Source organism: Pollachius pollachius (genome assembly GCF_949987615.1).
Source record: "Pollachius pollachius genome assembly, chromosome: 5".
In the NCBI taxonomy this organism is placed as follows: Eukaryota; Metazoa; Chordata; class Actinopteri; order Gadiformes; family Gadidae; genus Pollachius; species Pollachius pollachius.
In genome coordinates, this window is record NC_136938.1 from 24,090,856 (window position 1) to 24,118,076 (window position 27,221).

At 44.3% G+C, this 27,221-nt stretch overlaps 2 protein-coding genes across 2 annotated transcripts in view; both read right to left on the minus strand.

Annotated features, from left to right (window-relative positions):
- The window catches only part of chsy1 (chondroitin sulfate synthase 1), a 34,385-nt gene extending 15,618 nt beyond the window's left edge, over positions 1–18,767 (minus strand). Inside the window, exons 1-2 of the mRNA XM_079736157.1 lie at positions 18,097–18,767; positions 16,525–17,020 (exon numbers count right to left, since the gene is read on the minus strand). Coding sequence (XP_079592283.1) covers positions 16,525–17,020; positions 18,097–18,407 — 807 coding nt within the window. The 5' untranslated portion in view covers positions 18,408–18,767. The remainder of the gene's footprint in view (positions 1–16,524; positions 17,021–18,096) is intronic.
- Positions 18,768–19,982: 1,215 nt separating this feature from the next.
- Positions 19,983–24,996, minus strand: selenos (selenoprotein S). The gene is made up of 8 exons (XM_079736366.1): positions 24,904–24,996; positions 24,431–24,522; positions 23,101–23,407; positions 22,215–22,346; positions 21,738–21,844; positions 21,540–21,626; positions 21,383–21,449; positions 19,983–20,728 (listed from the first exon to the last, which is right to left on the minus strand). The coding sequence occupies exons 3-8, from the start codon at positions 23,222–23,224 to the stop codon at positions 20,649–20,651; spliced, it is 597 nt and encodes a 198-aa protein (XP_079592492.1). The 5' UTR covers positions 23,225–23,407; positions 24,431–24,522; positions 24,904–24,996; the 3' UTR covers positions 19,983–20,648.
- Positions 24,997–27,221: the final 2,225 nt, after the last annotated feature.

The following is a 27,221-nucleotide window of genomic DNA, read 5'->3' on the forward strand; positions in this document are numbered from 1 at the left end:
CTACATAATAAGGGCAGTGTTGTATGCCTTTTGCTGCGAGAGTGATCACGGTCACCCCAAATCTAGGGAACCTTGAGTTTAAGAGGTTAAAATAGCCCAAGCTAACCATCAAATGGTAGTAAATTGTTTGCTGGTACAATTACCAGAGACCACCGTACGCAGCTGGTTAGCAAAAACTGACGGCTTGACAAGAGAAGTCAACACGGCCGTAAACAGTGCCTCGGTCTCGCAGCGCCAGAGATTAGAGGGAAAGCGAAAATGTTTTTGATGTCATCGCAACAGATCATTTGCTATAATTTAAAAAGAAGGTGGGTCCTCTTTTCCGACGGCACAAACTTAAGATAAAAAGCCAGACTTCAAACCCGACGGTGTACGTCCACCCAATAGCGCGCGCTCCGTTACTGGGGCTTTTCCGTGAGTCAACAGGGCCTAATGTGGCACCGCAGACCCAAAAAGCCAGAGAAGTGCAAGAGGACAGGAATAGGTTTGGTGGAACACCGCCCCGGCCGTTTGGCATCCTCCACTGTCTCTAAAATATAACACAGCCTTTCCTCTTCGAGGAGCTGCACAAACTGTGCAGGAATGCACACAACCTTACGACAACTTGGTGAACGCTTCTTAAAGTTAGATCCCCTTTCACTTGGGTCGAAATAAGTCGTGTTACAGGAGCAGGGATATCCTTTCACTCCATCTTTAATGTGAAAAGAAAACTATTATTCTCTAATTGCCTTGCTCTAAATTAGCACTCAATATTAGGCTTTGGCTTCTCCTTCCAATAGTCTAACAGCTAACCGGGGAGCTAGCGTGACCCTTGGAGGGAGTTTAGCACCGTGCATCTGATTTATGCTCACAGTCAGACATTTTTCAATGACAGGACATAGAGTATCTCTAATGGAAAAGGGAAATGTAATAGTGGGGAATGCTGAGATGCCTTGGTGTCGCTTTGTAAACAGTCTGCAGTCAGGTTGGAGGTCTTGCCGCGTCATAGCCGGCAGATCCGTCAAATAACCTTTTTCCAAAAAGCCGAGGAGTGAGGAGATGGAAAATGTGAGCTGAAAACAGATAATTTCAACAGGCTCGAACGTTGAAGACAAAAGGACCGGCACACTGGTTCTTACGTTAATGGAAGCCACATGCTCTCGGGTCCATGTCATTGTCAGAACCGTCCGTGCCACTACATACAGAGGCCTGCCTTCGAGACCCCATAGCATGAGGAAAAGGAAAAGACGGTGCCCTGGCCTGGAGGAAGGACTCTCCACCTATTGCAACTCATCCCTATTGATAAACTACTTAAGCGTTAAACAAAACCAAAACTCCGGCTTTGCGATGATCGCTTGCTAAACGTCTTCTAGGTTGGTGTCCTTGGACAGGAAGCGCAGCTCACCCTTAACTGCAACTTAATTGGTCTGTATCTGAATCTCAATTTGGATTAAAGAGCCTGCCAAACTGCTTAACAGTAGTGATTCAATGCAAAGATCACAAGTAAGCAGAGCAGGTCCCCTTTGCATACGTGCTGCTAGACACAGCTCTGCCTCTCCGACCAGCCCGCCAATGAAAAGATGATGAATCACTCTGCAGTCAGGCCGAGATGTGGCCCGAGACGCCACGCCAGGGTAGGATCAAGGCTGCATGAATGATCGCCTTTAATAAAAGAAAGCTCTCACAGTTAAAATTTATTTCAATGCGATTCAAATTGGGTCGCAGTAGCATCCCTCCAGGGGCCTCTTAACGGCAAGTCTGAACAAGGGCCGGGTGCAGCCGCCCCTGCAAGACCAGTGCCAAACAGTGGCAACTTGAGCCCCCTCCTCACAGTCCAACCTGCCTCAAGCTCCCAAACAAAGACATCTCTTTAAAAACTGGCACACACACACACACACACACACACACACAAAAAAGGAGCCAGGAATTCCTTTTACACCGTCAGCATAACACACACAGTCACATACACCTTTCCCACCCGCCCGCCCCCCCAAACCTGTATACCACAGCCCTTCATTTCTTTTCATGGCCGACAAACTCACACACACACATACACACACACACAGGCAAAGCTGTTCTCCATACATGTCAAGGGCCGGCAAACCACTCCTCTGCCTCCTACACATCAGGAGGTAAAGAAAGTCTGGGGGATTACTCTACTGTAACAACTAGCTTAACTGAAGCACCCTGACCAACCCCCCCCACCATCATCATCCATCACCTGGTTGGCCAAGACGGAAGCTAATCTAGTGGAGGAACTTTCGGTGGAGGTACTCTGTGATAAGCTGTAACCTGGGGAAGGGTTGAGGACTGATACTTAAGGGAAGAGATAAAGTTCAGAAAAATCCCCCAGCAAGCCTGTAACGATAATGACTTGAAAACACAAGCAGCCTGGCAAGCACTCGCTAGGGGATGGGTGTTTTACAGCGAGCACATTGTTAAATTTAAACCTGTTATGTTCCCATAAAATATCTTAACCTCAACAATTAAAATCAAAAGGCAAAAAATAACTGTCTGGTTGCCGCGCAGGGCGGAGCGAGCCGACGAGTGCTGTTCTGGGGCTGTTTGGAAGAGGCACGCTTACAGCAAAAGGTCACTGCAATCCGCGTTGCCCAATAGTGTGGGGGAAAAAGACAAAAAACACAAAAGCCTTCGGATTCGTCCAGCCTGATTGTGTGTGTGAAGTTCAGGGAATCCGAAAGATGTTCTCTTTGAGGCCATTTCCCATAAGTCAGAGATTGATAAGTTCACAAGTCACAATGTGGATGGCAAGCTCATAATCGTCCCCTTCATACCCAAGTACCTTAGGCATTAGATAAGGTACACTCAGGGTCTTTCTAATCTTTACTTGCCTTCCCATGAGCAACATTATCGCGCTATGCCTTAGTTCCTTGTTGTTGATGTAAACATCGGCTTGTAAATGCAGTGCGAGGACAGCTTTGCTGAGTCACCTTTTTGTTTGGCTTTGTGTGTCTGCAAACAATTACGCTGTTTTGGGGAAGCTCAAACACTCCATGCCAAAGAAACTTGAATTAACTTGCAACATGCGGGCAACAGGGTGTGTGCCTGAAATGACAAAGACCCGCGGGTGGAGGCCGTGATGTCACCCATATCGGTGCCTGGGTCGCTCCACTGTGAAGGAAACACACGGTGGTCACTGGTAAGGTCGCGGTAAGGCTCTTATCCACTAATCCCCGCTAATGGGATGGTGGTGGCTAAATGGCAGCCCTCTGATTGCCCGTGATAGACGTGTCATGATTAATCCAACGTAGTGAATTGACTGGTTTATTAGCGGGCTCAGCAAATCGCTGGACAGGTACACACGCTCTCATACGTGTGTGTATTCCTGGGTGAAACTTGAAGGAAACGACAAGATCATATCGCTGGACAGGTACATACGCTCTCATACATACGCTCTCATCGCGCGTGCGCGCGCGTGCGTGCGTGCGTGCGTGCGTGTGTGTGCGCGTGTGTCGAGAGTGTGCACGTATTCCTGGGTGAAACTTGAAGGAAACGACAAGATCCTACGGACACTCTGTGAGAGCACAAGAGATGGATCTGACCCCGATGTGTGCTCTCTAACTGTACATACGTCGTGGTCCTTGCCGAACTAGCCAAAGGGCATACTAGGCACATGGTTTTGCTAGGCAAGGCCTGGAGAACCAATGCATCCGGCAGATCATAAGCACAACAAGGAATTCCTGGCTCATCAGGAACTAGAAGGGATGCTGGGGAAAACAGCGGCTTTGGGCCAGGCTCAGGTCTCCAAACCGTCCCAGCTCAGCAGTGGGAAGACACAAACGGCAGGGCTTAGGCTCAATGCGCTACAATGGATTTAAACTCCTGCTAGAGATTACTGGAGAGTAAGTGATGTAGGCCTTGCAGTCACAGTTGCCGTCCTGATTTAATTTCCAACAGACACAATGTGTAGGCTGGTTGGTTCCTGCCCATCACTCAAGGAAGTGAAGAAGAGACAGGTAATTCAAGTCATCTGATGCGCTCCACTCAGATGGATGAAAGGCATAACAGAATAAAGACATACTTCTGCAGCATTAACGCCGTGGCCCTAGAAAGGTAGATCAATGGTAAAAGAGAGAAAAAAAACAGCCAATCTCATTGTTATTCAGGGCCACGACTGACTACTGAATCATTCACAGCTCCATTCACACAGGGGGAGAATGTGCGATTAGCTGGGCGGGTTGCGGCCGGCCGGCCAGGCAGACAGACAGACAGACATCCAGCCAGGTGGGTAGGCCGAACCCGGCATAGTTGACACGGATTAAGGCAACGGAGGCTTGTAGCTTGCTACTCCCAGGGCCACCCGTGGTGTGTCCCTGACGTCAGCGGCAAGTGCACCACAATCGGCTTTATCTGCGGGGCTGGAGAGCAGTGGAGCCGTCTCCCACTGGTATGCAGACAGGAGGGGACAGCTACGCCAAAGGCCACGGGGGTGGGACTGTGTCTTGACCCCGAGATACGAAGGGGGGGCAGGTGAGACTGAGCTTAAATGGGGGCGAGCTGGAGACGGGGGATGGGTGATGGGGGGGGGGGGGGGAGGAAGCTGAAACGTAGGTGATAACGGCTTAAACAGTGGAATGTCACAGACGGCGCATGTTCTCGTAGCATCAAGACCCCTGCTTTGCAGGAGAGGCACATCACAGCTAGTTGATATGGCTACGCTGGGACAACATACATACGCCTCATTCCTGGGATTACACATGTTCTGTGAAAACCCCAAGAGTCCTGTGGTGTTAACCTTGGACAACGAACCAAACGCACGACTGACGGACAGAAAGCTTAAAGTCCTTGTGGGTAAATGACGCGAGAATAATTTAACCTCATTTCCCCAGGCGACCATACGGTCATCATTAATATTGGCCATGGCCAATATTACTCTGACCGATATAACTCATACAGCTGCGTATCCACGGATATAAAACACAGACAGACGGACGGACGGACGGACGGACGGACGGACAAGTTTGATTGAATTCTGCTCAAAAAAAAGATCCAGCAGCCGCATGGGGGGGGGTTGACATAGTTGGAGTGTATATCCTGTATAGCTATACACTGACTGGCTGTCTAAACACTGTACTGCGTTTATTTATAAACTTGGGGAGGCAGACGTCAAAAGGATGAGGAGAGTGTTTACGAGTGTTTGTTCTATCCCTGGGCTGGACGTCCCCAGTACAAATTCAAACTGGCAGCATTCCAGGCATACATTTGAGCTGCCACCTCCCCAAGGTCCGTAAAGTTTAGCGTAAATAACATTGTGGATAATGCTGAAGACATTCACACAGAAGGCTGTTCAAATAATTGTAATTATTATATCATATGCAATAACAACCTGTATATCTTCTCCTTGTGTCGTTTTCTACTCCCTTATTAGCCCACTTCTTCTTGAGCAGATTAACATTACACCACACGGTGCAAGGTTGGAGAAGGGGACAAAACAAGGCCTTATATGACCCCCCCCGAAGCACAAACACACTGGCACTAGCGCCTGCTGTCCAGATCCATGCCAAACCCCCTACCTTGCGGGTCCCCCCCCCACACACAAGCTTCCCTCCCACTCGCTCATCAGGCAAAGACCAGTGACAGCCCCCTTCTCCGCATCCACACCCATCCCAGAGTAAACAAACAACAGGAATCCATCACCGCGGCCTCCATTGCAGAGATATCCGCTTGCAGTCATAGTCGCCACCGTCCCTGCCACCAGATGTTTAATTATATGTCCGAGATCACACACACACACACACACACACACACACACACACACACACACACGCACGCTGTAGCCATCTGGACGAGAGTGCCTCGGCTTTAACCCTTTAGATATTGCACTAAGCAGACCTCCTCAAATACAAGCTGTTTATATTTGAAATGACACCTTCCAGTATTTATTAACATATCTGTGGCATGTTTTTATTAGCACTCCCCCGCTATAAATACATTTCACACAAAAAAATTGCAATCGCAATTACACAAGCGGCCATATCAAGTCACTGGAGAAATAAATTATTCCTGTTTCACAATTGTTCAATTTGTTACACAGGTTGCCCATTTTCCCCAGCTCAATTTAATAAAAACATATTCCCGTCCCCTGGTTTAAAACTGCAACCCATACCAAACTAACCAGAGCCACTTAGGAGAACATCTTGGAGTTGTTCAGCCCCCATCTGGCCCAATCACAAACAGTGTGGTTAATTTGACCATGCGGAGCTGTAAACCAAAAGGCTTGGTAAATACATCCACCCCCTTCTATTACTGGTTGGAGGACGGACAGATGATCCATTTGTGGACCCTGGCTTCATAAAGCCAGGACAGAAATTAACTGAGACGGAAAAGTAATGAAAGACAATAGCCGTCGGGCGTAGCAATACGAAGCATCTGCTGCTCCGTCCGTTCCTCCAACTCTTGTAAACAGCCTGATACTGCTCTGCAACACTTGATAACAGCAGAGATTGGGCAATTTGCATTGGGATTCTTTGAATTAATAAGAGCTTGTAGGACTAATGCTAATCCAAATAACGAGTGCGTCAGTGCAGACCGAGACAAAATCCGGTCATTCACCAAAACAAATAAAGTGGTATAGAAAAAGTCTTCTGTCTGGAAAATATCCAGTGCAAAAACAAAGAAAGGAAATATATCTTCTGAGGAGACTAGGACTACATTTGTTTCCTTAGGGTCCCACTGCATTCTTCTTCTCTCCCAGTTAGGCCCGCGGCCTGACTCCTCTGCTGGGAAGCCAGTAAGATGGCATGGGACAGAGGAGGGCTGCAGGACTGGACAGCATACTGGGCTGCCAGCCAGACGCTCAACAACCCTTATTTAACTTCACCTTGGGGACATCTCAGCACTTTCTGCAACTGCATTCGTACACACACACACACACATGGATACACATAAACACAAATAAACAAGGCACTTGAACAAAGCTACCCTCAGCACATAGCCTAGGAATCTTGGACCATGCTCTCGTTAATCTCAACACAGTGTGGCCAGGAGGGAGCCTGCTTTATTTGATCGTTTCCAGCAAAAAAAGGTGCCATCATTTCCAAGCACAGAGGGATAGTAGCATCTGAGTGGGCCCAGGAAGGAGAGCAAAGGGAGAGAGAAAGGAATAGAGAGGGAGCGAGCAAAGAAGAGAGAGAGAGAGAGAGAGAGAGAGAGAGAGAGAGAGAGAGGTGGGGAAGGAGAAAGAAAATGGAAGAGTAATGAGGGAGGAGGCAGTGAAAGCATGACCGCCAGAAAGCTGAGGGCCGCTGCCAACACGTGGGACAGACAGCACCAAGACAAGGCAGAGCCGAGGGCTTAGTCCATGAAAAGATGAATGGGAAGGGGGCCACGCCACAAGGCAGACAGACAGACGGACTGGCAGACAGACAGCAGACCCAGAGAGCAGTAGTCTGACTGGCTCAGAGGAGGTAGCGCGGCTAGGAGAGAATGAGCGAAAGAGGGAGAAAAAAAAATATGAAAGACAGAGGAAAGGGGATCGGGCTGCTGTACGCTGCTACCGGAAATCTGGCAGAGCAGCTGGAGGAAAAGACACAATTAGAGAGGAAGAAAAAATAGGTGACGCCAAAAAGAATTAGAAAGAGCGAAAAAAAAACTAAGACTGAGAAATAAATGGTCCGAGCTGGCAGTATTGGGCACACAGCGGAATACCAGGTGGAGCCTCGCTGTGGCTGGAACACCAGACTGTGACTGGGTGGGGGCAGGTCTGGCACGGGGCTGGTGAGAAACAGGCCACTGGGTTTACCCAGCGTCAGCCTGGGACCTGGTGGGCCGCTCGGCCTTCCAACAGACCCAAAAAAGGGACCAGAGAAAATGTCAGCAACCGAAAGTTCCGAATGCTACGTGCTCTTTGGGTGTCGTCGTATTCCGGGGCATGTGCAAGACGCAGCAGGGCAAAGACAATCCAGGACACTTCCGTATGTATCCTAGAACAGTGAGCTGGAGGCAACGTCAGAGTAGATGAACCCTTTTTGCATTAATTTCCTGATAACAGTGCCGTTCCATTTTTGCATTTGAATGACGATCCCCGTCGGTCTAATTCAGAGAACAAAGCCCTACAGTCATCGATCAAACTCACTGGGCACGGTTTTCCACAAAAAAAATAAATAAAATAAAATAAAATATCAATAAATGCTGAATTCTTTAGACTTAAAAGGATAATGCTCTGCTCCTTGGTGCTTCATAAACAAATCATCAATCATGTCCTTCTTTTCCCCTGAAAGTTCCTATACATCATACACGAGTTGAGAACTCTATCCCAAATTTAACTGCAAAAATAAATATGCAGGGTGGAACACTCATCAACATAATCAGATGTAGAGGTGCTTCTTGCTGATGACTAAATACATTTAAACGTTGCAGTTCTACACTCTGAGAGCTCCTGCCTTTATGAAGACATTCAGAGTCCCACGGTGCCGGCTTAATAACACTCTTTTGTCCCCCTGTCCGGTAGAGCACTCAAAGAAACCAAGGGGGATCCATAGACATCTTTTATGTGCATTGCTGGTGCTGCAAACGTTGTTACTAAGTGTACGTGTTCTGCATGACATGTATGTAGTCGGAAGTTTAAATTTCATTACAGTGGACTTACTGTTATGTTACCAGAACTGCACTTCATATTCAGTTAGTACCGGTATGTGTGAACCAGTGGTTTTGATATTTTAGATGAATTTACTGTAATATTAACACTGTAGTCAAGCAGGCCGTTATTTATAATAGGTGCATCGCAGAGTGGAGAAGCTTCCACAACAGCTGTGAAAAACATTTCTCTTCATCACTGATGTGGAAAATTTGAATAAATACTTAAAGTGGGCTCACACAAGCACAGGCAGTGGTTAAGGTATGGCTCTGCTGACTGCATACAGGAGCAGCACATGGAAATGGAAACAAAACTTCCACGTCATTCCAAAGAGATGAAGCTCTAGTTGCCACAAAGCCAAGGCTCTTTTTGTAGAAGCCTTAAAAAGTTGGCGGTAAATGTTTGGTAATTTACCAATACATATATGCATCACCTTCAACACATCTCATCGTTCATTTCTTGAAGTGGGAGAATATAATTTAGCATGAGTTAAATATGCATGAGTTGTTCTTTGAGTGACAATTACAAGTTAAGTTAATGTCTTCTACATTAAAGAGATGCGTAGAGATGTATGTAAATTGTGGTTTGTCTGTTTACCCTGATTTACTCAGAGGAGTAACAAATTCCAAATGTGTTCCACTTTGTCCACAAATGTGTTTGGAATAGACGCTAATTCAAAATGAGTCCCAGTAACAACACAACAAGATCGTAGGCTTCTTCTGATGCCCCGCTGACAGGTTTCTCTCCACATAGACCAGCCAGAAGCAGCACATTTTTAATTGCACCATCCCCGAAAATATGGGCGATTGTCATAAATGTAACTAATCGTCTGAATCTGGGTAAGACAGGCCAACGCCAATCTGCAGATATCTCTTCCGTTTATCCCTTTAAGGCCAACATGTGCTCACACAACAAATGGATTAGATTCAGTTCTGTTGGTGCCGCAAAGGCTAATTAAGGCTAACTAATAAACCAGTGGTAATAGATAAGCTTGTACTACATCTCATGGTAGAATTATATAACATATTATGTAATAAATTAGATATAGATGTCAACATAGATTAGTGTCCCAGGCAGCCCCCTACTCCAGTATTTTAACCTGCTCCTTCTCAATAAATATGCAGAAAGGCAATGAAGTCATACCCTTCATTTACACTTCATCACTTTGATGGGAATATCTGTGCTTCTGCTTGAGTTTCAATGTTTTCATTAGTAGCTAGGCTACTATTAAGGAACTCACCGTCTGTCTGGGAAGGTTGTCTGTTGTGACTTAAGAGATATTATTCTGAATAAATGAGAAATAGACAGGTTTGACTGGACACCAAAAGCAAGAGTTACGCAACAGGTCTGGAACCACTAGGAGAAAAGTTAATTTTGAATAACACTTGAGTTGTGAGTTAAGCTTTTCGGAGGCACAGACATTTTGGAGAGAAACATAAACATAAACAAAAACAGTTGTTGTCATAGCTTAGCATGGGCAGGAGCGGTGTAGTATGGGATGGAGGAGTGCTGACAGTAAGGGTTTGTGTCGCAATGACACGAGAAATCACTTGACTGAAAGAAGATGAACGAAAGGGGAGCCATTTTATAAAGAAAGGTTAAAATAAGCTAGTTATATAAAACAGAGGGAAAAAGTGGGATCATTTATGTCACTCTGTTTGGGAAAGTATTAGAATCCCTGTCAACAGCCAGGATGACAAATGAATTGATTGTTCAGCAGATTGCTTAAAATAAAATACAGGGACCAAGATGATATAACAGTTTATGCAAGCTCAGAACACATGGGGGACGGCCATTCATCTCGGAGACAGATGTTGCAAAGTGATCCTGACAAACCAAGAGTACTGTTAGCCAATAGGTCATTCTAATCTCATCGATCAGGAACGTGATAGCCAAAGTAGTTACTCTATGATGATACCAGCCTGGTTGTGCCAAGGTCACTTCAGTGATGTTAGCGCAGCCAGCTAAACTGGGGGCCTGATGTTCAGGCTCGTTATCGCACTGTTGCAGTATCGTTCTCCAATCTATGTAGCCTTTTTCTGACGTTATAGATTACTTCATATTTTTCTTAATGATCCTGCCAAAGCCCTTCCATCACTTTTTCAGCTATATGATCAGTGTGGAAATTAAAGAAATTATAATAATTAATTTGCATATGACTAATGCATATATCCTGAGGGGTATCTTCATAGAACCATAGTCCAGCATTAATTATGTTCTAATTTTCTGATCCAGTTGATACCATCCACAGGCTGCCCAAGGAAAGTCTTGTGCCACAGCATCACAAACAATATAGTCTGATAGAGATTTAGATAAACTGGGATATACTGACACTGGTATCGACATTGGCATGCCCAACTGGGCCAGATCAGAGTGAATTACTTGCTTGATCACAAATCAGATCCTATGACATTTCATCACACATCAACGCACACCGGAAGAAAGATATTTTCCATCCGATTGCAAGAAAAATGCCTTCATATCCATATGATCTCAATATTACAGTGCCACAGTTTACTGTGAGCACTGCCTTCACATGAATGAGCTTGCTTTGTATCCTTGCTGTGCCTGGTTGTTTCGTGGTGTTGATCCACTTACACAAGCAGCTCTCCAAGAGCCCAGCAAACCACACGGCGGAAATAGAAGGCTGGTTTGGAGCAACCATCCAAACAGATTAGCCAGCGCTAATCAGCACCTAGGCTTAGAGTTCCAAGCTACAGGTATGCTGCTGCCGTTCCTACGGTTCAGTGAGAGTGCGATGCAGCCTGACCAGGTGAGACACAGAGCCAGCGTCGCTGATAGTAAAACCGCAGTACCTTCTACCTCGGCCTATTTATTAACACCTTCTAAAGCATGCAACCGTTTTAAGAAGGCAAAGGTGGAAAATAACAGTGCAGTTGATCGATTTGTATGATTTTATGATCAAATCTCAAATCAAACTCAACTGTACTAACACGATATTATTACGGTTGAGGGAGATGATGACAGAGAAAGCCTTTGTTAGCCTACCTAATAACAACCGACATCCACTACATGTTGAAGCAGGAAGGCGATTACAAGATAAAACAGTTATATGATGAAAGAATATTACATGTTGGGACCCAATAATATAGACACATTTGAAGGTGGATGGGCAGGGCAGCGAATGCAGTTGGCCTTGAAGAAAAGAGGCAGTGAGGCCGGTGCACAACGGCACACTTGTTCGCAGGGGTATAGAGCGCATGCTGTAGAACTCCGCCAGTGTGCGAGCCCACAGGTTTTGGCAGGCATGCAGGTCACTCAGAAGAAATTAGGATTAGGCCATGCACTTATACTAGTCGGCAGTGCGGGTTAGTGATTCCCATTACCTTTTGTTCCGAGTTTGTTTATGCGTCAAGCATTGGGAGGAAGTGGCGTAAAAGCTTACTGCGTGGATGCTGGTGGTCAAACTCACAAGCACACCACCGAACAAAGTCAAAAACGAAAAAGAGTGCAGGGAATGACAAGAGGAAACAGAGTTTAGGAGCCAACGGTGGGACATGAATAGAAGGCCCTTACGCTCCTCACCCTCCTTCCCAATAAGGAAAGACTGAGCTGGAAATGTGAAGTGCCGTCCTGTAAGGTTATTTTTTCTGACCACACCCGACCCGGTCTTGGTCATTAAATTCCGAGCCCGAATCGTACAAGCCTGCAAGCTGTAGGAAAAATGGACTATAACTGGCACGTTTGAGAATGACAAAAAAATAAAAAGCTTTACACCTAGGTGTCTGGGGCACATACCTACACAGAGACGTACAATTATTATACAAAGTGGATTTCTGAAAGTATATTTGACCACAATCAGATCCAGTATGGTATCCAAACATATGTCATAAATGTCTCTTTCAACAGCACACATTAGTGCATGTGGCCCAACCCAGAACTGTACTTTCAATTTTGGCACGAGTTAAAAGTGGCACTAGAAAAGTGCTCTGTGTTTTTCACAATGGGACACAAAGACCGAAAGTACACAAGTCGCTAGCTCAAACGCTCACTGGAGACCTTTTGAGATTTCTGACCGAACGGCCACAGTCTACTGGTGGGCAGGGCACCACCTGGACACACCAGTCAAGCAAATAAAACGCCATTAGGACAGGAAAACACTGGAGTCAGCGGATATAGGCTTTTTCCTGGCTCGGAATTAGGCTGAGCAGGTGTCTTTGGCTTTCAAATCAATGTGTTCATCCTTACACGATCATCTGACTTTAATTTGGCTCTTGGAAAAGCGCCCCGGTATATATTAATTACACAATTCCTCATTTTTCAATCTGCTGAACAACTGACACAAATAATACTCCTTTGTCCAATGATCTAAAACAACATTCGTTGGTAAATCTAATGTCTATTCTAACCGTCACGTAAAACCATGTGCACAGCCTGAGTCAACATTCACCAAAGACATTATGACAGGAGAACCACGGTTAAATATTACCACAATTTCCAAGTATTGAATAATTAATGTTGCAAACTAAAATGTCTACATATCGGGGCAAAACACATTGTTATATTTAGGCTTCTCAATATCGGCCGGCTTAAGTCGGCAGACAGCATCTTCAATACACCAGACATACCCAGCGATTACTTAAAACCAACAAATAGAAAACGTGCTTGCTTGAAAACAGGGCCACCCAGAGTGATGAAAACTCATGACTTTGAACTAGGCTCTCCGGTGGCTTCCTGCAGACCCATAAATCCAAAAAAATCTCTCATTAACGCAATGGTTTCTTCTTTGCACTCTAAGTGTCACTGTCCTGCATAGCATTTGCCGGAGCCAGACAGAAAGGCGTGTAGCTGGTGCTTAAGAACAGTAATTCACGTCAAAACCATCTCTTAAGCTTCGTTTTTGTGTTTATTTTTGATTTAGCCTCTTACACTTTTATTTGCCCCCTCGAGGGCCCTAATTTTAGAACAGTGCAGAGCATTGGCTTAAAATGAGAGAATAGCACGCATACATCCAGCGACAGGAACAGGTCTTCCAGAAATACTCAAGGTTTACCGCACTTTTGGGCCAAGGAGAGAGAAGATGGAGAGAGACAGAGACCAAGCAGAGAGGTTGGATGGATGGATAGAGAGAGAGAGTGTGACAGAGAGAGTGAACGAGTTTGTGACTGAGAGAGTGAGAGAGGCAGAGCGTGAGTGGGAGAGAGAGTGTGTGTGTTATGGAAATGGGGGTTATTCAGTTGCTCGCTCACTTAAAGCCAAGGTATTGCAGTATTGAGTTGCATCCTCAAAGATAATGGATTGCAACTGATAGATTGCTTGTGTTGTCGAAACCCAGTGAAAACCGAACAGGGTTTAATGGGACATCAGGTGCCATGTGTCAACAGGATGAGTACACCAAAGCCAGGGTGTCGTGTAGTCTAGTCATAATAAGACAAACGCGACTTTCTACAAACAATTATTAAGTAGACAAAAACAATGGCTGAACGAAAAGGTCTGATGGCCAAAGATAAGGTCAATGAGAAATATTGACCTCAGTCCATGAACCGATGTACATTAATGACCGCCATGGGATACGAGAGACAGACACTAAGAATATCTAAGCATCCCTCCAGTAGAGTGCGACCGTTCGTAGCGAAATTTCCTGTGTCATGATTGAGCATGAACAGGACTGCATGCCTCACATAGACGGGCTACGTGGGCCGACCACAAAGAAAGACGTTTTGACTTTATCTGATACGTGTCATTTGGTTGACTCAATACTTCCGCCACAGTATCCGTTTTAAAAGCACCAGCGTCATATTAAAGTGCTGCACAATGTTTACTATTACATTGTAATCATTGATAATAGAAATATCAACATGCAGATTTGAGATTTTTTTATATATATATATATATATATATATATATATATATATATATATATATATATATATATATATATATATATATATATATATATATATATATATATATATATATATATATATATATATATATAGAGAGAGAGAAATTACGAATTTATAGGGAATTTTCGTTTGAATCTTGTGTCTAAGTAGTCTTCTTACCAAGTGTCCAGCGTTAGAGGGGTCGAGACCGCTTGGCTTGGTTTCCAAGGGTTTGTGGATGAAGCAGAGCGGTGAGAGATACTACAGAGCTCAGCGCAGCACATCTTTAAGCCAATCTCCACCTCTTTGTTGTGCTGGAGAGCAGAACATTTCTCGAACGGTAAAAGGGTTTTCAAAAGCCCTCCATCGTCACAAGCCAACCACAGTCACAGAGACTCTGCTACCATAGCAACTGGCTCAGATAGGCCCAACACATGCTACAGGGAACACAAGCAGCTTTTTTCTGCCCGATCATTTTCTATTTCAGTTGCGGTGGAGAGATTTTGAATTATTTCAGCCCAGCATTAAGTCAAGAAGCCCCCACAGAAGCAATATGGTTATTACGGTCCAGCCTGATTTCTGCTTTAATGGGGCCACTCTGTCATTGTAGCTTCATGTATGATAATCACACATACAACCTGGGGGAAAATATGACGTGGACAAAGAGACTCCATGGGAGTGGTAAGTAGGCCGTGGTATGCTCGTTTTCATCTTAATTAGGTAAATTAATTGCTATTACATTATAATGGAGCACCAGACATGATCTTGGTATCCTCTATGATATACGTTTAGTCTTCCTCGTTTCAATGTGAATAGTTCCCAACCTCTCTGAGAAATCACTCCGTAGTCTGCCCACATGTCTCTCGGCGCAGGTACAATTATCACAAATGGCAAGGGACCATTATACCAATCACAGGGATCATTTGACAATCTTGGATTGGCGTGCTTGACAGTCTTGCATTATTCTGCATATTAGGCTTGCATCCCCAGAGGACAAAAGCCAGAAGAGATGGCTAAAGTCTATGGCAAGGTCGAGTACAGACATGCCACGCAATATTAGCGTGGAACAGAACTTCAAACAAAATAGACACTAAAGCCGAACCTATAATGAAGAGTCAGGGTTAAGCGTTTGATTAACAATAGAGCGGGAAAAAAGGGAAGGGGTCATCAAGTCATCTAACCAACCAGCATCCTACAAGCAAAGCAGGTTCCAGTCTCAAGCATATTAGGTGAAGTGCAGTTTTAACTTTGTCTAGAGCGCTCACCTCGCTCGCTCGCTCGCTCGCTCGGGATTCAGACCTTGCACAAACCGCTAGTTAAAGACTGATCTGGGGATATAGGCATGAAAGGTGGAAGTGAGCCGGCTCCTTGGAGAGGCAGTAGAGGTGCCAGTTCTCTCTCATTCCAGCAGCCCAAAGCCGATTAGCTGCAGCCTTTGAACCACAAAGATGATGGTTTATTCCATTTACACTTGGGCCTGACATTACAGGCCTGATTTCATTTGACTTGAGTGGAAAAACTTATGTTAGTAGTAGGCCTATATCCCTGTGAAAAAAAGGGGTTTATATGTTGGTGATTAAGTGTCGTTGCTACTTCGTGGAAAATGAAAGGTTCGTGCAAAATTAAATGTGTCATGTTAAACGCCACACAGCAGCGAAGGCAGGACAGAGTAGACTTGTTCGGGGATTGCTACGCTGCACTACAATAACAGCAACAGGTAGAAAAAGGGCTATTAGTGAAAACATACCCACTGCGAAAAGAGGCATCGTTCTTTAGATTCAAGTTCCCCTCAAGACGGAACAACCAGCGCTTTAAGGACCAATGCATCTTGCACGTAGTGGTATTCACATGAGCAACATGTACAAAGAACTGACCAGTGCACACCATTTATTACACTACTTTCCCTCCACAAATGGTGCTTCCAAGTACATCACATAAGACGCCTAACCTTACCAATCAGAAACAATACTCAGAAGGTTCAACCCTGGAGTAACGATGACGACGAGACTACAGCGCGGTCCCCGATCATGTGTCAGCGACTCACGCCCGGACCTTTCAGAGGGGGTCCTCATAAAGCAAACGGTCCCGGCCAACAGGGCTTACCTCGTAGGACCAGACGCACTGCACGCCGGCGAACCTGCGCACGCAGCGGCCCACCTCCACATCCTCGTGCGTGGTGTACATCTCCTGCAGGCACTCCCGGATGTGGGGCACCATCCTCCGCAGAACCTCGCGGCTCATGATTACCCCGGGCCCCCCCATGCAGAAGTTCTCCCCAGGCTCCAGGGCCAGCTTGCCCAGCTCGTCCCGGGCCCCCATGCCCGTTTGGCCCAGGAAGATGGCCTCGCTGCTGTTGAGGCTCCGTAGGAAGCCCTCCAGCCGCTCGCTCTTGATGTAGACGTCGTCGTCCGCCCTCATGAACCACTCATACTTGTCCAGGTAGTGGTCGTGCATGTACTTGAGCATCATGAAGGACTTCTTCTGCGGGGGGTAGGAGTCGTCGACGTTCTTCAGGGCCACGATGGGGATGGGGATGGAGGTGTCGGAGCCCTCGCTGGAGAAGAACTCCACACGTCCAGGGATGGATTGTGCCCACGTCCTGACACACACACACACACACACACACACACACACACACATCAATAACAGCAGTTGCCATTAGTATATTACCAGCCAGGTATGTCATCATAACAGAGTCACATACAATATTTAGGGACATTCAGACTTTAAAACGACTGTAATTGAGATGCTATAACCTTGGAGGCAAAATACATTATTTATTTAGGGACAATAAATCTCAAATCAGAAAACATTCAAAACCACAGAGGTAAATCACTCATGGAGACGTTGGTTCTCGTGCAGATTTAAACTGGAAACTAACAGCTGATTTTCTTTTATTTGTATACATTAAAGAAGAATGACGCTGTCATGTTTACCATCTTTGCATAGAATATAGATGTGTGTGAGGGGAAGAACTGCATTCGGATACCTGCTTTGAAGTATCAATAGATAATGGCACTGACATAATTTACTCTACACAGACCACACTTCGATTAACAATGACCAAAACAAAAGGGTGGACACATGCAGCAACTGATATGGTGAGACATCAATTTGCTTGAACAATTCCACAATCAAGACCAATTGTTTTTTCCTCAAGCCGATACGAGCCTATGTGTCGAGAGCGACGGCTTTCATGCCCAGACACACAATAACACGCATGATAAAGAAGCCCCTGGCGATCCGTTATGGCTACTAAAGAAACAAAGAAAACCTAATTTCATACAAACACAGCCAGAAGCGTACAAGAGGGTCGTGTGTTCCCATACGAGCGTATCCTATTATATGAATGTTTGTCTGTAGCGTCTAGCCCGGTGAAACGCGCCCACACAGCCGCCTGTACGTGTTGTAACGGGCCGGGCCAAAGGTTCCATCTCCATGCCATGTTGCAATTCATGCACGGTTACCGACTGATTCTCCCCCCAAGAAAAGAAGATGGGGGGGGGGGGGGTAAACCCCTGTGCAGTAGACACCAGTTGGAACCTATATAACGAAAGGAATGGAGGAAACATGTCTGACGTGTACAAAAACCCAGACCAAGGTGGGAGTGGACGGCGGCGGATCTACAGGAGGGGAAAAGCAACACATTTTCTTCATCGTAGAGGAACAACATACCTATGAGCCGCGACGGCTCGGTTATTCAGGTACTTCTGGGCGGTCATGACACCGACGAATAGGAAATGACTGGATCGGGAGCCGGGGTTCTGGGTCACCGGTGCAACGTTATCTTGGGGTGGCCATAACACCCCGCTGTACTCCTTCCTGAGACCCCCGTTTAACCCGCAGCCGGCGGGACTCGCTTTGCGTTTCTGGCCGTTCTTTTTCAACTCCGACGCCTTGGGCAAAATGAGTCTGGAAGCCAGAGTGAACCCGACCACCAGCCCCAGAAGAACACTAAACCATGCTCTCCTGCTTCGACCTGCCATTCCCCCAAAACTTGACCCAACTCTGGCTCGCCGCTTATTCACGCTGTCTCATCGACAGCCGCGCTCTTTAAAACCCGTGTCGGTTAATTCGTAGTAGCCTCCGGGACACTAGTTGGACACTTTCTCATGATAAAAAGGAGAAGACCATGTCCCCCTGCCCGCTGCTGTGGTCTCGTCGTCCTAGTTGCCTACGTAGCATCACAGCAGTCTCCATAAAGCAGCCGCCTCGACCCTTCTGCTCGGCTTCTAAGTGTCTAAAGCAGCATGTCACCGCTCGTCGTTGGCATTTCTGGCGACATGGAAGGATATTATAGTTTCTTTGAAATGGATAGTGTCCCCATTTCGCTCCGTTATCTCGCCATTGTGAGATTTTTTTCCAACTGGCCAGGTCGACGAGTAAGAACGAAGCTTTACGGCGCGTTTGAGCCCACCGACTCGCCGTAGACGGGCTGTGAGTGGCTATGCAGCGCTCGAGCCAACCTCCAGTTTTGACGCACTCGCATAAGAAGATGACGTTACGGCCAGTCTACAGCGCCCCCAAGTGGTCAGTCACTTTCACCAACGATAGACCCATACATAAACTGTACATATTATTTTTATGTGTGGGTTGTATTAGCAATATTATCAAATGTGGACGCACTTCAATACCCCTGTTCAAGTTCAGTGCAGTTGATACAGATGTGAAAAGGAGATCTTAAAAAATACATTTAGTTATATGTAAACTGAACTGTACAATCTGTAATTCTGTTGTGCACATAGGGAATTCAGTTTCAGGTGAAGTGAATTTTAATTACAAATGCTGAAGAGTTACAGCAATATATTTTCTATAATCCAATCTAATGGTTAAGACATTACAAAATTTCATCTGCCCTAAAATGTATTCATGATTTCTTATGTGGCCCGGATGAAAAAGAATTGCCCACCCCAGTATATGGGGAATCTGTCAAGAGGTGAATAGATGTAATTAACTTGATTAATCCCCTCAACCTTTTGTTTTGTTTTCCCCAGTTGCCACTGTCCATTGCACGTTTGAAATTATGGATTGCAGTGATATGAGGAAAAATTAACAATTGGTTTGGGACAGGGTCATTATAGTCGTGATCGCACGATGAAGACTTTCAAATGGTGGCTGAAACTGAATGTATCGTATGCAAGTATGATATTTCAAATTGATTGAACAGGAGGGAAATTATGTGAAATGTTGAGTCTTATTTAACCAATGCATTGGTTGGTTGGCCGTTGCTTTGGTTACACCTCTTTAAACTGTATTCTGCAAAACCTGGAGGCAAGTTATTATTTTTTTGGGATGGTAATTTAGTTGATGCCGTTTGAGTAGAAGTGATACTAATAACGGCTCAACTCAATGCTTGGGATGTTACAGGAACAATAATTCTTGGCTCTCAATAGAAGTCACTTAAAGAAAGTATGCAGGTCTAAGTGCAGGACTATAAACATTGAAGACCACTTGCCAACACTTCTGTATATAGTAGTAGATCAACATTGACCGGACACATTCAAACCATAACCAGCTTTAATGAATCAGAAATTGTCAGACAAAATATTTTGAGAGGGCGCTTGTTAAGTTTGTTTATGTCTTTATTTCAATTTGGTGCGTAAGCATTGCATCCTTACCCCTAGACAGTTTATCTCTGTTATACACTAACGCTGTAAAACCAGTGGTGTTTTATCTCTTGAAAGTGATAAGAGACAGTTTCTAAAATAGCAATGCCGCAGTAACAGTAACATCAAGAATTAAAGCAAGGGCAGTATGCAAACGTATTGAAGGGGGAAATAATCATAAAGGAATAAAAACACACCAACTCTGAAACTCATCAGTCAAACCCATTGGCTAGAGTAACCATTTAAAGGAATGACTTCATTGGAAGCTTGGAACCCTATGGGGCCAACACAGTTACCCAACAGGACTATTTTGATTTCAATAAAAAAAAGTGACTTGACTGTTCTCGCCTGTGTACTAAAGATTTTAGCACCCATAAAAAGGTGTGCTTTGTTTGAATACTGGCAGTTGTCCAATACTTTAACCCAGCAGTTTTAGGAAAGCAACTACATCAATCATGTTTTAGAGAGCAAGGGTAAATACAAAAATAAAGTCATTCTATAATTGGTAACTGCGAAGGCCCACAGCAAGATGGCGGCTTCTTTCAGCGTGTTGACGTGTGCAAAGTAAGGTCAGAGGTCAGAGGCTCCAAGAGGGTCCAGGCTCTCCGACCTCCTTTAACCTCATCCACCCGACGTCGGACCCCTCCTCCCTGGTCTCCAGCTGACAGACGCTCCTCCGTTTCCAGCCAAGGGGTTGTAACCTGCACGGCGACCCACAGCGGGACAGTTAGTGGGGGAGAATGACACACTGACAAGTGTTTGACAATGTGTTGTAATTATTAACCAGGGCCGAGCCAGAAGGAAGCCATTGGAAAGTTCCAGTACTGAAGCACCCATATCAATCAGGATCAGTGATGCCATTTCTTTTGTTGCCTGTTATTCTTTTTTTGGGGTCAGATTTTTTCCAGGGAAGCGGAAAAGGTTTCAAGGTCAGTTTTAGGGCAGGTCTAATAAGTGGAGTCAATTTTTATTTCCCTTCATTACTATGTCTGGGTCTGCGGTATGCTAGTTGGTTTTCTCCTTCCAAATTGTCTGCGTCCAATCAGCGACCAGAGGGAGTGGCTGAGAACGATGACGTTAAAGTCAGCTCTCGTTGACAGTCATCTTCACGCCCGGTGTTTGGTTTGTTTACAGCCTGCATGCAACGTGATTCCCGGCCAAACGTTAGGAATTGGTTATTATGGCAGATCCAGAGTGGCACTGGGCAGATCCAATAGTTTTAAACTTCAACATACACCCGCCTTCAAGTGAGTTAACGTTTGTCAATTGAGTAGGTCCAGACTCTCTGTGCAAATGAAATAGTACGAGAGTCTGGTAGGACCAGGCTACCGAATGACTGCATGACAACTACAAACCTGAGCCTCGTAGCTTATTGTCGCTCTTTGGTTTCAGGACCCCGGATGATGAGCTGGCCTCCTCTGCCTACGGACACACAGGAGTATAGTGTGTAATGAGACAGGGTCCCCTTTTTCAGAGGTTTACCAACAATCCTAACCAACAACTGACCGCTACCTGAGAAGAATTCTTGGCTTTGTAGCTCTTTCCCTCTTGCATGCTTTCCCATATTTCAATTTTCTGCTTCCTTTTCTCTTCCTCCAGCTGTTCGGGAGACAGTAAAAGACCACATGATTAGTCCAATAAAACTTCAACCAGATGTGTCCTACACTTTACAATTTGGTTGTTGACATTATATTCTTTGTGGCTACTTACCTTTTTCTGCTTCTCCTTGTATTCTGCGGCTTTGGCATCGAGGTCTTCCTGCAGTCTTCTCCTGGAGGCTTCAAGGGCCTCTTGCCTTCTCACGATCAGAGCTGGATCTTCACATGGGAAAAAGCCTTAATTGGTGAATTCAAATTTGTAAAACTACACAATGACCTGTATTGCTGATCAACACCTGTGTGTTCAAGAAGCTAATGACATCACAACTACACAAATTAACGTGATCAATAACAAACATCTAAAGGACCAGAATTAGATTTGTTCCAACAATAAACATAATATTTTTCCTTCTCAAACAATGGGCTTAAGAATAGTTTATATTGTTTATGCAATATATGATATAAGGTTATATCTCTTAGAGAAGATGATTGAGATTAAAGTATTTTTAACAAGAGACTAAGTTAATTTACAATATTATGTCCATCTATTACTATAATTGATTAACAGGGCACTTTCAAATTGACTCACCTTGTGGCGTTTCATTAGAGGAGCGCTTGCTGACCTGGCCGGCTCTCTTCTTACTCAGGTACTGGATCAGTACAATAATACAGACCGTCAGGAAGAGCAGGTACCACCCATACTCAGCCAGAAACTCCTCAGCTGTAAGAGAGAGGAAATTAGACCTCTCAAAAACAATGGTCAAATATATAAAGTCTAGCGCCAAGCAAAAACACTGAGTACACTAGTCTAGACAACCCGGATGTAGGAAGCGTCAACCCGGAGATTCCGACGTCATTGAGTTCACTACTACTATTATACGGAGGCAGAATATGCCGGAGTTCGGCATATTGTGCTCATTGCTGAATACAACCAGAATATATGCATAAGCATTTTTTTCTGTTTATGAAACACACGACGAAGAGGGTAACGAACACAAGAAGGCTAGTTCAACAGGTAAAAAAGCTGTCAAATTCCACAGATTGCTATAATCAGAGTGAAATATAAAAAATATAAACACATTGCGTTATTACACATCAAACTGTTTTACAACGTAAGCAAACCGTTGATAACCATTCCCATTAACGACGAGGCCGCCATGTTTGATGTCGTGTAAGGACACAAGTCGGAATTCTGCAAACCCACATTTCCATCCTGGAACTCAACAACCCTTTTTAACAAGTCGGACTCGTGTTTTTCCGGGTTCCAAGTGTTCCCGAACCCAGTACCAGTCCCATCAAACACAGGAAGCCGAGCCGGATCAATGATGACGAGACAATAATTAACGCCAGCACATCAGGCCCCAGAAGTAACGTTATGATAACACCCTGGGTTAACACAATGTCAAATACACATGTATTAACGCGTTCAGGCAGTGTCCTCGGTTCATCCCTGTACTTTACTGTCAGATACGTACCAGACTGCCTTATGAAGCCCAGGTCCTGGTTTCCCAGGTAGCTCCTGTGAACCACAGGCGCCACCTCCTCCTCGCCGTCCTCGTTCACATCGATGATCTGCACGTCGTCCATTTGTGTTCCCATTTTGAAATTGATGATGGATGAATAATGATGTGCTGGCTTTCACTACCGGAAAGAAGGAAAGGGATCGATGCTGTCTATTTACCTCCGCATCTTTCGGTCGGTGGAGGCCATGTTTGACTCGACGTGGCTGACGCATGGGCTGACGTAGCAGACGTGACGTGGAGGAGTTGCGCCCCTGCGTTTCTGTCGCACATATTTTAAAAGTGCGCTTTAAAAAATATTATATGAACAGATAATGTTCATCACATAAATCTATGTTATGAATTTATGATGAGCTTATCTAATGACTGAATAAATAAACGGGGTATATGTATACTATTCTAACGATGCATACTTGATTCGATTTAGGGCAGTTATTTATTTTGTAGGGCGATAGAGGTTCTTCAAGTGTCTTACGGTTTGTTTGCCACTAGCTGGTGCAAAAACACCAAAACTATGTGCAGCGCTTAAGAAATGCGTATTTATGTTGAAATTAATTACACAATTTTATAACTGATTAACTAACCCACAGCACTAGTGAATTTAATTGTAAAAGCAGTTTAAATGTCATATTTGACCAATCTTCCAGATTTTGAAATACCATGTCTAATTTCCTCCAAGGATATAACAAGGGCATGGCTCCTCCAAACACAAGGACGCAGTGTGGTGATGTTGAAAGACTGTTTAAAGTTTACGGATACCGACACGTGGGCTGATGTCAGTATCACCCTACTGACACCAGCTCACCATCTCCTGCATGTTCCAATGCAAGAGATCTGTTGTGTTGAGTGTTTATCTTAAAAGGTGGTTTAACCTGTGCACGTTCAATACCTCAATGTACAACAGGCTGCTTAAACCAGCCATCATCCACTCACTCCAACAGCATTTTAAGTATTTTAAATTGAAGATATAATGTCTCAATGACATGAATTACTTACATTACATGTACATTACAATACGGAATGTATCTGCAATCAAGTAAAGACACTTGTTTGCTTAGAAAAATAATGCTTTAAGAATTACAATAAAAGGATATACTCAATTCAGCCGCATGTTTTAATTGGCATTTGTAGATCTTACAGTCCGTGACGGACACTCATCATTGCATGATGGTTCAACAGAGATATATAAAAGAAATAAAACAAAAAGTTATAGGAAGACTCCGGATCTATTGACTGGTGGTTCTCATCCATGCCTTCGTCCTGCGAAGGCATTGCTCTTCCTCACCTTGTATTCTGCGGCTTTGGCACCAAGGTCTTCCTGCAGTCTTCTCCTGGAGGCTTCAAGGGCCTCTTGCCTTCTCATGATCAGGGCTGGATCTTCACACGGGATAAAACCTTAATTGGTGAATTCAACTTTGTAAAACTACACATGACCTTTAGTGCTGATCAACACATGATTGTTCAAGAAGCTAATGACATCACAACTGCACAAATTAACGTGATCAATAAATAACAAATACCCCCAAAGAGGACCAGAATTAGATTTGTTCCAACAATAAACATAATGTTTTTTTCCTTCTCAAACAATGGGCTTAATAAAAGTTTATATTGTTTATGCAATATATGATATAAGGTAATATCTCTTAGAGAAGATAAGTGAGGTCAAATTCTTTTTTAACAAGAGACTAAGTTAATTTACAATATTATGTCCATCTATTACTATAATTGGTTAACAGGGCACTTCAAATGGAGACTCACCTTGTGGCGTTTCATTAGAGGAGCGCTTGCTGACCCAGCTGGCTCTCTTCTTACTCAGGTAGTCAATCAGTACAATGATACAGACCGTCAGGAAGAGCAGGTACCACCCATACTCACCCAGAAACTCCTCAGTTGTAAGAGAGAGGAAGATAGACCTCTCAAGCAATGGTCACATATTTAAAGTTTAGCACCAAGCAAAAATGAGAAAACTTCAACAACGAGTACACTAGAGTCAAGACAACCCGGATGTAGGAAGTGTCAACCCGGAGATTCCAACTTCCGACGTGATTGAGTTCACTAGTACTATTATACGGAGGCAGAATAAACTTCAGCAAGTTGTGCTCATTGCTGAATACAACCAGAATATATGCATAAGCATTTGTTTATGGAACATGTGAAGAAGAGGGTAACGAACACAAGAAGGCTAGTTCAACAGGTAAAATAGCTGTCAAATTCCACATATTGCTATAATCAGAGTGAAATATAAAAAATATAAAGACATTGCTATATTACACATCAAATCGTTTTAAAACGTTTTATAACCATTCCCATTAACGACGAGGCAGCCATGTTTGATGTTGTGTAACGATACAAGTCGGAGCTCTGCAAACCCACATTTTCACCCTGGAACGCAATAACCGTTTTAAACAAGTCGGACTCGTCAGTACCAGTCCCATCAAACACAGAAAGCCAACCCGGATCAATGATGACGAGACAATAATTAATGAACGCCAGAACATCAGGCCCCAGAAGTAACGTTATGATACACACCCTTGGTTAACACAATGTCAAATACAATTGTATAAACGCAATTGCAGTGTACGTCGGTTCATGCCAACTTTGGGACTTTGGCTGGAGTGAGATTGCAAAATATCAGTGGACGCGCGCGGCGAACATTTTGATAACCTTAACCCTCTTTTTTTTTTTTTTTTTTTTTTTACAAAACAGTGCTCGTTTACTTAGTATAAACAAATTGAAGTAAGGCTTATATAAAAGCCATTGGCTGTTGTTGACGTAGGACATTCCAAATGTGTTTAGATATTTTTTTAATCATCTCTCCACCTCAAGCAGCTCTTCTGCATTTGTAGCCCTAAGCCCCCAAACCCCAAGGAAGATAGAAAGACTACCAATGACGTACTGTAACGGGGCCTTGAAAGGTTGTAGTCCCATTTCGTAGGGATAGGGTTGAGGTGGAGATTTTGGTAGAGCAAAGGAACGGGAATGGGCCCAAATAGCGTAGTATCCGCATTAATTGCGTAAAAATACCAGTAATAAAACAGCGTAACGTTGTTATTTAAATATGACAGCACTAGTTTGAGGCATTTATTTACGCTCTCAGACCTCAACCAACACTTTATTTTCTTCTTCCAAAACGCGCGTCTTCCACTCACTTTTCCCGCGCAACCAAAAGACGCAATTGGGAGCGGCGAATCATCAGACAAAGGTGCGCGGAGGACGTCAGCCTGCACTGCAGTCAATGCAGTTGGTCCGAATAGCTAGATAGATAGATCTAACGGGCATGTTTCCTATATATTCTGTGGTCTAGTAGTGAGTGATCAACGTACTTACAAAAGTTTATTATTATTTTTTAAAAGATGGGCTATTTTGCGTGATTTTTCTTACGTGAGCGTGAGATTGACGCTGAAAGCGTGAGTGTCACGCCAGATGCGTGAGAGTTGGCAAACTTGACTTTACTGTCAGATACCATTCTCCCTCAAGAAGCACAGGTCATGGTTTCTCAGGGAGCTCCTGTGCACCACATCGATGTTCCGCACGTCGTCCATTTGTGTTCCCATTTTGAAAATTGATGATTGATGAATAATGATGTCGAAGGAAAGGGATCGGTGCTGTCTATTTATGGTGTGTTCCTGAATCCTCGGACGCTTACCTCGTCGGTGCCGTGGCGGCCATGTTTCCTCGACGTGGCAGTTCCCAATGTGGAAGGAAAAATAATAATTTATATATATATATATATACAATATTATATGAACAGATAATGTACTTCACGTAAATCTAGATTATGAATTTATGATGAGCTTATTTAATGACTGAATAAATAAAAGTGTTATATGGATATAATTCTAACGATGCATACTTGATTCGATTTAGGAGTTATTTATTTTTTAAGACGATAGAGGCTCTTGAAGTGTCTTACGTTTTGTTTGCCACTAGCTGGTCCAAAACCCCAAAACTATCTGCAGCACTTAAGAAACGCCCATTTATGTTGATTTTAATTAAACAACCATATAACTGTTTAACAAACCCACAGCACTAGTGAATTAAAAAAAAACATTTTACATGTCATACCTTCCAGATTT

Excerpts from the sequence above, each read along its gene's own strand:
- selenos (XM_079736366.1), bottom strand. The coding sequence starts at position 23,224 with ATGGGAACACAAATGGACGACGTGCAGATCATCGATGTGAACGAGGAC. Across the intron at positions 22,347-23,100 it reads GGGCTTCATAAGGCAGTCTG|CTGAGGAGTTTCTGGCTGAG; the intron begins GTACGTATCTGA and ends TCTCTCTTACAG. Across the intron at positions 21,450-21,539 it reads AAGCCAAGAATTCTTCTCAG|GCAGAGGAGGCCAGCTCATC; the intron begins GTAGCGGTCAGT and ends GTGTGTCCGTAG.